We start from the raw sequence: 11,329 nt of genomic DNA, 5'->3' as shown, positions 1-11,329 counted from the left end.
GATCAGAAATGGAGTTTGATATGTGTATAAAGATGATATATAGATATATATATATATGTATATAAACGTTTGGAGAATGATCATGTAGTGATGAGGTCCCTTCAGGCCGACGGTCGTGTCAACGTGAGTTAAACGCAGAGACGAAGAGCTCCGACGCTCGAAGGTTTAAAACAGGAGGTCAATCAAGCTGAGTTCAGCAGGCGTCTCTTCTTGCTGCTTCAGGCCTCCAGAGATCATCTTCATTAAACCGTCCCTGAGCTCTGCAATCACAGAGCAGGAGACAACTGAGGGCTCGGTTTGATTTCACTCCGTCAGCACCTGATGCAAAATACATGATCTCATTTGAACTGGAGGAAGAAAATGTTTCCTGTGTACACAACCAGAGGAAATTACACTACAGTATGTGACTCTACTTCCTTATACTATAAAAGTAATAAAAGTATTCTATAGTGTACTTCTGTTTAGTTTTTTTCTGGGTTTGTTCCATCAGTTCCATTGAAGAGAAATATTGATGCTACGATGATCATTTTTTAAACAATAGTGTTCTTCAGTTTGTGTTTGTTCCTTGTGTTTAAAAATGACCTCCAACAGTTGTGAACACGGTTGTTTGCTCAACACGAATAATGTGACACACAGCTGATGGTCTGAAACCAGACTGGATGTAAAAGAGTTCGTAGCTTCAGGTCTAAAAAATGGTTCCTCTGCAGACATGTCTTAAGCTGCAATACCACCGAGTACCACTAGAGGTCGGCTCCAAAAAGAGCTTGTATTATTATTTTGAGCTACTTTGAGCCAAACCAGCTGAATCAGCTTATTTTATAAGAACAAATCGATATTTAACACACATTTTGTATCACAAAATACAACAGCTTGTGTATGCATTTATTTACGTTTTACATTTTTGGAGACACTTCATTGCGTTATTTGTGACATCATGTGTTATTTCCTAGTTGCAACTGAAAACAGGACAAAACCACCTCACAGCAAATAAAAGAACATTTCTCATCAGTGAAATGTTTCTTTCTTTTGAAATTTCTTCCCCATAAAAAACTGAGTTAACAATTTCAGTCTGACATGTTTATAATGAGCTTTCCCCTCTCCAGATGAACTTTATATTTATATATATTATCTGCTGTAATGACCATCTCAGCTCCACTGGGCTGCTGTAAATGTCCAGTCTGCTTGCAGTTATCAGCCACAGATCAGCAGCAGGTCAGCGAAGGTTCAACAGACTCGACTGATGAGCTGAGGAGCCTGAAGAGTCTCTTTGAAATGCAAATGTCCCACTCACCCAAAGGCAGCTGCACCACCCCCACCCCCACCCCCCCTGCACCACCCTCCTACAACACTTTACATCTCAGGATCATCCTTCTGCATTCTGTCACCAATGAAGATTCAAACTCTCAACATGTGGGAGCCTTTAGAAATGAGGATCTGAAATCGAAGCTAATGTCCATCATCAAAATGATTTTATATGATCATATTATATGATTTTATGATTTTGTGCTGTCTCACCTTAAAACAGGAAAGTTGAAAGGAAATCCAGCTGCAGGAATTACTGTAAAATATTATCACTGAATTCTATCTATATATTTTTAATCTTCAGTTCTGACAATGAGGAGCATCTCTTCAGTTTCTGGACACTAAGAAAGCACTTAGTACAACGTAAAAAACAACAACTTATTAATCCTTGATTTTATATACAACGCTGTTATAATGTATAAATTCAAGCAACTAAAAATATAGAGGAGAAATTGAAATAATAATTTGAGTTAAATAATAAGATCATCTGCGATAAGAAGAGTTCAGAGAAGCTGATCGTTCCTTCGTGTTGAATCCCGTCACGGCAGACGATGTTCATCTCATCGCCTTCTGGACACAAAGGCCGTTCGATACACTCACACTTCATTATGGAGAGCAGCGACATCAGCAGATCGGCGGGTTACCAGGATACCTGGAGAGAGACCTGGGCCGTCCAATTAAACACAAGAAGATGAAGAAGAGGGGAGAAAAACCCAGGCTCCAGATCAGATGTTTTCAGAGGAGCTGCTGCTTCACTGAGGAACAACCAGCTTCACACACGGTGAGTCACTGATGGCTTCTTCTACACAGCTCCAACTGCAGTGACACTTTCTGTTGAATCTGTGGTTTTATTTTGTGGAGCTTTTCTGACACGAAAGTGTGTTTTTTAATCAGCATTTATTCTTCTGTAGTTAACCAGGCAGCTTAAGTATGACTGCTGAGTTCACATCAGGCAAAAGTCTTTGTGAAGGGAACAAAAAAAAAGACTTTTTCCAAACTGATGGTTGTTAAGTCAGACTAAAGGGCTGATTTATTTGTGCAGATGATCTATTAACTGTGTGGGAAAATGACATACAGGAACCTGTTTTGACCTTACAGATGTGAGGATGTCCCGATTTTTTATGATTCTGATCACTGTCAGTTTGATTTTTTAGATTTATAGTCAATTAAATAAACATTTAATAAGCTGTTACACAAATAAAGCTTCCATGAAATCATTGCTTTATGGGAGGAATGGTATATTGTTCGGTGGTTGTCATGACCGGGCTGTGGCTCCATCTTTCTGTCCTTCAGCAGCGCTTGTGAAGGAGAAACATGCAGCCGAAGTTACTTTGGCTTTGAAATAGTGTTAAATAGTGTTGCTGTGCAAAAGCTGAAAGTAAAAGTAAAACCCTGCTTCAGTGTGATTAGTTTCTGTGTGAGGCTCCTAATCAAATGATCAATTCTATGATTTTCAGCAACAAGATGAAAAAAAAGATTGTGCTTCTGGGTTTTTGATTATTATTACTAAAGTGATATCAAAGACATATTTTCAAGACAACCTGACAGACAACAGCATCCTATCGTTATAAATGATGAATCATCTGACATTTAGAAATGATTTTACAGTTGTGCTGCTTATTTCTAAGGCACATTTACATGTACTTCCTCTGTCCATTGTCAAGGCACCTCTCTCTATATATTTTTCTGCATTTATTAATATATTTATTAACATAATTTCTTCAGCTAATGTCACGTGATCTTGTGATTATGTTCCTTGTGTGTTCTGCTCTTGGGTGTGTATGAATTGATTTATAAAAAAAAGGGTTATTAGTATCAGAAAAATCTCTTCTTAAAATGTCGCATTATTACATGTGCGTAAGTAAGTGCACTCCATCTGTGTTTGTTGAATATAATGAGTGCAGCTCGGCTTCAGTTCATTATGAAACTGACAGACACCACCCATGTGGGAGACGCCGGTAATGTAATCGAACCAGGTTTAATGTGAGGCTCTGTGTGCCCCGTGTTGAGTCTGACAGGAGGTTTATTCCGTGTGCCCCGTGTTGAGTCTGACAGGAGGTTTATTCCGTGTGCCCCGTGTTGAGTCTGACAGGAGGTTTATTCCGTGTGCCCCGTGTTGAGTCTGACAGGAGGTTTATTCCGTGTGCCCCGTGTTGAGTCTGACAGGAGGTTTAGTCCGTGTGCCCCGTGTTGAGCCTGACAGGAGGTTTATTCCGTGTGCCCCGTGTTGAGTCTGACAGGAGGTTTATTCCGTGTGCCCCGTGTTGAGTCTGACTGGAGGTTTAGTCCGTGTGCCCAGTGTTGAGCCTGACAGGAGGTTTATTCCGTGTGCCCCGTGTTGAGCCTGACAGGAGGTTTATTCCGTGTGCCCCGTGTTGAGCCTGACAGGAGGTTTATTCCGTGTGCCCCGTGTTGAGCCTGACAGGAGGTTTATTCCGTGTGCCCCGTGTTGAGTCTGACTGGAGGTTTAGTCCGTGTGCCCAGTGTTGAGCCTGACAGGAGGTTTATTCCGTGTGCCCAGTGTTGAGTCTGACTTGAGGTTTAGTCCGTGTGCCCCGTGTTGAGTCTGACAGGAGGTTTAGTCCGTGTGCCCAGTGTTGAGTCTGACAGGAGGTTTATTCCGTGTGCCCCGTGTTGAGTCTGACAGGAGGTTTATTCCGTGTGCCCCGTGTTGAGCCTGACAGGAGTTTATTCCGTGTGCCCCGTGTTGAGTCTGACAGGAGGTTTATTATGCGCTCAGTTACCTGTCGTTCATCGCGTTTTACAAACACAAGCCACAATCTTAGTTGTTTATTTGTTGAAGATTGTTAAGTGGTACATATCATGCCAGAACAAGGTAACAATAAAACGGTACTAAGTATTACACACCCTGTAAGACTGAACTCAGGGCAACAACTACAGGCGCTCGCGAGCCGCGTTTGAGTCCGCGCGGCGGGAGGTCGGGCTCGCGCTCACGGCGGTGATGCTGCAGGACTACCGAGTCACCGGAGCTCCGTGTGAAGGATCACCCGTACGGTGCTGGACACCGACGTTGGCTCGGGTTGTGTCGGTAGGACTCGGTACGGTTCGGTAGGACTCGGTAGGGTTCGGTAGGACTCGGTAGGGGACTCGGTAGGACTCGGTAGGGGACTCGGTAGTACTCGGTAGAACTCGGTAGGGTTCGGTAGTACTCGGTAGGGGACTCGGTAGTACTCGGTAGAACTCGGTAGGGTTCGGTAGTACTCGGTAGGGGACTCGGTAGTACTCGGTAGAACTCGGTTTTTGTGTTGTTGTTTTTTGCGGCGCCCGTTAAACGACCGACCAACAGCGGGTCACGGAAGCTAACGCTCCAGATAACGTTCAGTGTTTCACCGGTGACATGAGGGAACTGTTCCGGTCCTCATGTTGGTCCGGCCCGCCGGTGTGAACGCTTCAGTCCGGTGCAGCCTCCGGACCATCGACAGTTAAAGAGCCTCCGGACCACCGACAGACCTCCGACCGACCACCGACATCCAGCAGCCTCCGGCCCGACAACATGCCTCTCGGGGAGCTAGCTGGCTGGCTGGTCGGCTGACGCGGAGTTAGCCCGCTGTTAGCAGCTAACTGTAGCCCGTGATGCTAGCAGCATGGAGCTGAAGAGGAGCTCGGCCGGCCTCCTGGTCCGGGGTCATGGGCTTCTGGCAGCAGGAGGCGCGACATGGACGCCGAGGAGGAGCGGACCAAAGACAACCCTCCGGACCGAAAGGTGCTCTGCAAGCCGGATGGACGGATCGGTGAGTCCGGAGCCTTTCTGACTTAGTCCCGTGTTGGGTTGTGAAGTTCACCGCATGGCGGCCTCTCCTCCGCAGGTGTAGGGAGAACCCTCCAGAACCTGGCGAGAACCCTCCAGAACCTGGCGAGAACCCAGAACAGCCTCCAGATTCAGGCCATCACCCGCTCACTATGTGCCGGTAGGTAAAACCCTCCATCACCACCACCTCCATCACCAACACCTCCATCACCAACACCTACCAACACCTCCATCACCAACACCTCCATCACCACCACCTACCATCACCATCACCTCCATCACCAACACCTACCATCACCTCCATCACCACCACCTCCATCACCAACACCTCCATCACCACCAACACCTCCATCACCAACACCTCCATCACCAACACCTACCATCACCAACACCTCCATCACCACCACCTCCATCACCAACACCTACCATCACCACCACCTCCATCACCATCACCTCCATCGCCACCACCTCCATCACCACCACCTCCATCACCTCCATCACCACCATCTCCATCACCACCAACACCTCCATCACCAACACCTCCATCATCACCACCTCCTCCATCACCACCTCCTCCATCACCTCCTCCTCCATCAGATGGTTGATACCTGGAGGTGTTTCAGGGCTCTGAACACAACAAGGTTTAAATCCTATGAACTGTTCACTAGTTGTCACCTTACAGAAAAGATAAAGTAGTGAACGAATCTTTTTAATGTATGAAACGACGTCCAGTGAGTGTGATCACAATGAGTGCTGCTGTAAAGACCACAAAAGGAGGAGGAGGAGGAGGAGGAGGAGGAGATTTAACATGTAGTTAAATCAGTGAACATTACAGCTTATCAGTGGACGAAAGTTCAATATGAAGTTGATCAGTGACCCTCACTGATCAGTCATGTGCTCTTCCTCCTCCTCCTCCTCCTCCTCCTGTGTCTCAGGTTCCTGTCCAAACCTCATGATGAGTAGGAGTGAGCACACCGACATGAGGCCCGTCCCGGTGGCCCTCACCCCCCAGCTCCCCCCCCGGGCCCACCGGCCCCTCTGTGTGTCCGTCTCCTCCGACAGCAGCGGACGCTTCAAGGCCCTGGAGACACAGGAGTGGAAGAACAACCTCAAAGCTCAGGTGTGTGTGTCCACCAGCACACACACACACACACACACACACACACACACACACACACACACACACACACACACACACACACACACACACACACACACACACACACACACACACCTGTCTGTCCTGGAGTAAATCTGAACCAAAATAAATAACTGCTTCACAAAAATAAATTATATGAAAACAGGAAAGTTTTGCTTTTGCAAAATGACACCAGAGGGTGTTTGAAGGTCAGTTTTGGCATTTCTAGTCCATTTTATTGGTTTCTAGAGATGGTTTCTCAAACTGAATAAATACAGAACATAGAACCACTAAACTGATCAACTAGCTCAGTCTGGTTGGAACAAAGATATCTGGTGAACAAAGATATCTGAGGAACAAAGATATCTGAGGAACGAAGATATGTGACGAACAAAGATATCTGAGGAACAAAGATATCTGATGAACAAAGATATCTGATGAACAAAGATATCTGATGAACAAAGATATCCATGGACTCGTGTGTTTTTAACATTTTAGCACCGTGTCATGTGTTCAAACCAAACCGGTCCAGTGACGAGCAGGATGTGATGTCATGAGCGTCCTCCCTGATTCTCCTCTTCATACCAGAACCAATTAGTTTGTGTGCTGTGTGTCAACAATAAGTTGACATCTGGACTGCCGGGTTGGTGTAAGTTTTGTTTCCCAGACGGAGAAAACCGGTCCATGTGATGTTTGTTGGAAACATGTCGGTGTGTTTGTGCTTGTTGCAGATGGAGCAGGCTCACAGCGCCGGAGCTGCCAGCAGCACCGGCTCTCTGGAGCGGGCCTCTCTGTTCTGCGCTCCGGCCTCCACCACGGCGTCCAGCTCGGTTCTGTCCAGCCCGGTGGAGATCCTCAACAAGAGCAAGTCCTCCAGCCGCTTCTCTCTCTTCTCTCCGCCCTGGAACAGCAGCTCCGAGTCCGACTCCAACCCTCCGTCTCGCTCGGGCTCCAAGAAGCTGCGCAACTACAGCAGAAGAGCCGCCACGGGGCCCGCCGGAGCCCGGGGCCCCGACACGCCGGAGCCCAAACCCGGCGGCCCTGAACACTTCCAGTACTCTGAACCCGTCATCTCCAAAGTGACGGATTACATCTACGTCGGTAACCTGAACGCGGCGTACAACGGGCGCACGCTGTGCCGCAACAACATCGACAGCATCATCGACATGAGCAGCGTGCCGGGAGAACCGGGCCCCACCCTCAGCCTCATCCCCTGCACCTGCTCCCGCGGGGCCCGGCACAGCTGGTCCCGCCTCAAGGTGGACATCGGAGACGTGCCGGACGCTCTGGGCGACGGCCCGGCGCTGAAGCAGCGCTGCTTCGAGGACATCAACGAGTGCATCAACGCCTCCACGGAGAAGAGGAAGCGCGTCCTGGTCCACTGTCGGGACGGCTTCTCGCTGGCGCCGACGTGCATCATCCAGTACCTGATGGTGAAGCAGAACATGAGACTGATCGCCGCCTACGAGCTGCTGAGGGCCAAGTACCCGGTCAACATCCGAGAGTGCCACCAGAACGTCCTGGTGAGTCTGGAGAGAGCGCTGCGGCCCGGCAACGTGGACCCGGAGTGCTTCAAACAGGCCATCTCACGCAAAGTGGCCTGGACCTGACCCGGCCCGCCGACGGCTCCTTCTCCGCTCCTCCCGTGGTGTTAGATATTTCAAAGACAAGAGCGCAGCTGCAGACTGGATCTTATCGTCTCCACTTCAGTTCAGTGGTTGTGAAAGTTCTGAATTCGATGTATTTTCCTCTTCAATGTGACCTGGCTGTGATTTTATTTGAGATTTTTTTCCCGTCTCCATCCTCACCCAACAGGAGATGCAATAGACTTCACCGTGCTGTGTAGAGCTTCTTGGTATAACAGTGTACTCGTGCTGGCTGTGTAGTTGATATAGTCCCGCTTCAGTCGTGGTCCATGGCGTCGTGTTGCTGTTCTTTATCAGGGGACTTTCTTACCGGGTGATCTCAGGGGATTATTGATGTCATACCAGTACGGGGTGGGTTATTAGTCATTAGGCCGCCGCCCCCGTTCACATGTGGAACAGAAAGGGTGTGTGTGTGTGTGTGTGTGTGTGTGTGTGTGTGTGTGTGTGTGTGTGTGTGTGTGTGTGTGTGTGTGTGTGTGTGTGTGTGTGCGCGCACAGCACATCAGGTTGGTGACATCACTGCCAGTTATTGGACATCAGGCTTGTGTGTGAAACCAAATGTGAGCTGATGAGCTTCATGCAGTTGGTGCTTTATAGGGTGGATAAATTCGGTGGGGGGGGGGGGGGGGGGATGTCCTGATGCACAAAAACACTGCTGCATAAAAATAGTGGAGGCAGGTAAACATCGCAGCTGTAGGAGTCCTTCCACACGGAGAACATTCGAGCCTCTAGAGAACCTTTTTATTTGCCTCATTGCTGGTATTTTCTGGTGACTGTTTTCTTCTTCTTCTTCTTTCAGATGCTAAATAACTCCACACAGTCGTGTTTACACAGAGTTGTTCTTCATCAGGTGTAAAGTTTGGCTTGCATGCACTACATTATTAAACTGTGTGAAGGAGTGCAGGATGCAAACAGAAAGCACTAAACACTGGAGGCTGTTGATCACAGCGTTGCTCCACAGCACCTCTAGTGGTCACAAACCACCGTGACGCTTGTTTTTATCTCAAGAGTCGTGATACAAACTGAACCTTTTCTGTCTGGTTGTGTTGCTGCTGATCCTCAATTCTAATTTGTGAAGTCCGAAATACGAGCTGTCACTCAAGGTCCGTTCTGGAAAAGATTTCTGATGTGAGCTGTGTCCGTTTTATTTAGATTTAAACAACCTGCAAAGATGTGATGATGATGATGATGATGATGTAAGAGGGCGTCATTTGTGTTTCTGTTTTCTCTTCTTTCTTTTGTTTTTGCTGGGAGAATATTTGTTTGGATAAATAATGACTTGGTTTCAAACCCTGTTGAATTTAAAGCTGCAGCTCCAGCGCAGATATGAAGGTCAAAGGTCATACAGATATTAATACCACCGACTACATTACATCACTGATTCATGAGCTTCTATCACAAGCTTAAGTCCAACCTGCTTCTGCTGCTTATTTCATGCTGTTTCTCTCTCTCTCTCTCTGTGTGTGTGTGTGTGTGTGTGTGTGTGTGTGTGTGTGTGTGTGTGTGTGTGTGTGTGTGTGTGTGTGTGTTTGTCCCCGTCACTGTTTTAGAAGTCTGGTTATTTTTTAAATACAAAAGCAGCAAATTCTACTTTAATATTTAAATTAAAAGATTAACCGATTGTGAAAATTGTCGTTGGTTAATTTACTTTTTTGACAAAACGGATCAAAGTGGGACATTTTTCACAATCAAAGGCCAAAATCTGGAAATACTCCGGATGAATACATGTTTGAGTAGATTTACAGTCCGTGCCTGAAACACAAAAAGTTGTTTGAAGATGTTTATTTTCATACCAGATTATGTGAATTTAACCTCCTCCCCTTTATGTCTGGGTGAGAGAGATGCCATTGATGAGACCAAATATTCCCAAATATTCCCAAATAATCCCAAATAATCCCAGTCTGACAGGTGTTGCGTGATTTATGATAAAAAAAAAAAGGGTGTAGAAGGTAAACACAATGTTTATGAATTTAATTCGGAATAACAGAAAGAGAACCGACTTTAATCCTTTTTCACCTCCTCCACCTGCTTCACCTTCACCTCCTCCACCTGCTTCACCTTCACCTCTTCCACCTGCTTCACCTTCACCTCTTCCACCTGCTTCACCTCCTTCACCTCCTCCACATGTTTCACCTCCTTCACCTTCACCACCTCTTCCACCTGCTTCACCTTCACCTCCTCCACCTGTTTCACCTCCTCCACCTTCACTGTTTCCTGCTTTCAGCTCGGTGTTCGAGCAGGTTTTATTCGATCACATCAGATGAACGTTCTCCTGCTCTGCTGTCGTTTTAAGATGCAATTTAAGGAGTTGATATGAGTTTGATTTCATGCATATCTCCATATATGGTCTTGTTGTGCTCAGATACTTACATGGGGACAATAAGTCAAGTGCAATTTTTATTACTATTTAAAATGCAAAGACGCCTGAAATGTGTCCAACTTGAGTTTGTTTAGATTTGATTATCCAAACTATTCGTGTGTGATTAAAAATGGTCCCCTCCTGCTCCGACCTGAACATCCAGCCTGTCAAAGATAGAAATATTAAAGCAGTTTTATCAGCAGGCAGATATTACTGTTGAATTTTGACTTGGATGGAGGGACGGATGGTGAACAGAAGAAGCGTGATGACAGTTCTTCTCTGCTCTTTTGATTTGGTTTTTAATCCAGATATTTAGTTTGGTTTATCAGTCCCTCCAGTATTTTTTTTATTTTTTATTGCTGTGATCAAAAATGCTTGAATTTCTTAAAAATTGTGACGCAGTTTACAGTTTTAAGTGAATTTGGGAAAATTTGAAAAAATTGCAAATCAAGGAAAACATTTTTTATTTACTTGTTGAAAAATTGAAGAACAGACCGTCTGTGACTGGAATATAGAAACAAGGACGACATCAGCCTTTCAAAATAAGAGCTTTAGATGCTGTTTAATTCATGTTCATTCAACACATAGACCTGCTGGATGAAACCAACAAAGAGACGTCTCTGACAACTGGACGTGTGGAGAAAACTCATTTAACATCCAGTAATTCTGCAAACGCTGATGAGATGATTCTTTGAGTGTCACTGAGGAGGTATTTTTATTAATAAAGTCAGTTTGGTTTGAAAAGACTTTATGTTGTGATACTTGCAGCATAGCTGCTGTCGACATTTTTTGTGAAAAACATTGCATGAATTATTGTGATCGCAAGATGACGATTTCCTGGAGGGACTGTTTTATGGTAGAAGGTGAAATAACCTGAAAATATCTGAATATTTCAGGTTATTTTTGCGATAAATGTGACAAAAATGAACCCCGAGTTGGTTCTTTAGTTTGTAAACAACCAGAGATTCAGAATCTGTATTAAACTCTTCCACTGTCAGCCGTGCTTGTTGCTGCACGTGAGTGCTGCATGTGACATGTGACATGTAACATGTGACACGTGACATGTAACGTGACGCACATTCACAAGTTTCCATCATCACCTTGTGAATCATGTT

At 45.9% G+C, this 11,329-nt stretch overlaps 1 protein-coding gene across 1 annotated transcript; it reads left to right on the top strand.

Moving 5' to 3' along the window:
• The first annotated feature begins 4,538 nt into the window (after positions 1-4,538).
• LOC138630280 (uncharacterized) lies at positions 4,539-9,728 on the top strand. Its single transcript, XM_069714517.1, has 4 exons — positions 4,539-5,054; positions 5,130-5,231; positions 6,007-6,191; positions 6,941-9,728. The coding sequence occupies exons 1-4, from the start codon at positions 4,979-4,981 to the stop codon at positions 7,817-7,819; spliced, it is 1,242 nt and encodes a 413-aa protein (XP_069570618.1). The 5' UTR covers positions 4,539-4,978; the 3' UTR covers positions 7,820-9,728.
• Positions 9,729-11,329: the final 1,601 nt, after the last annotated feature.

This window comes from Brachyistius frenatus, unplaced genomic scaffold (assembly GCF_029030835.1).
Source record: "Brachyistius frenatus isolate BFR_SWC_R1_liver_20210118 unplaced genomic scaffold, ASM2903083v1 Contig_131, whole genome shotgun sequence".
Lineage (NCBI taxonomy): Eukaryota > Metazoa > Chordata > Actinopteri > Embiotocidae > Brachyistius > Brachyistius frenatus.
Note: the sequence above shows the minus strand (reverse complement) of the source record. Positions and strands in the feature narration are given on the sequence as shown.

What these genes read in the sequence shown, in the direction of transcription:
- LOC138630280 (XM_069714517.1), top strand. Translation starts at nt 4,979, where the DNA reads ATGGACGCCGAGGAGGAGCGGACCAAAGACAACCCTCCGGACCGAAAG. An exon ending in CACCCGCTCACTATGTGCCG is followed by an intron (nt 5,232 to 6,006) that starts GTAGGTAAAACC and finishes CCTGTGTCTCAG; the next exon opens with GTTCCTGTCCAAACCTCATG. An exon ending in AGAACAACCTCAAAGCTCAG is followed by an intron (nt 6,192 to 6,940) that starts GTGTGTGTGTCC and finishes TGCTTGTTGCAG; the next exon opens with ATGGAGCAGGCTCACAGCGC.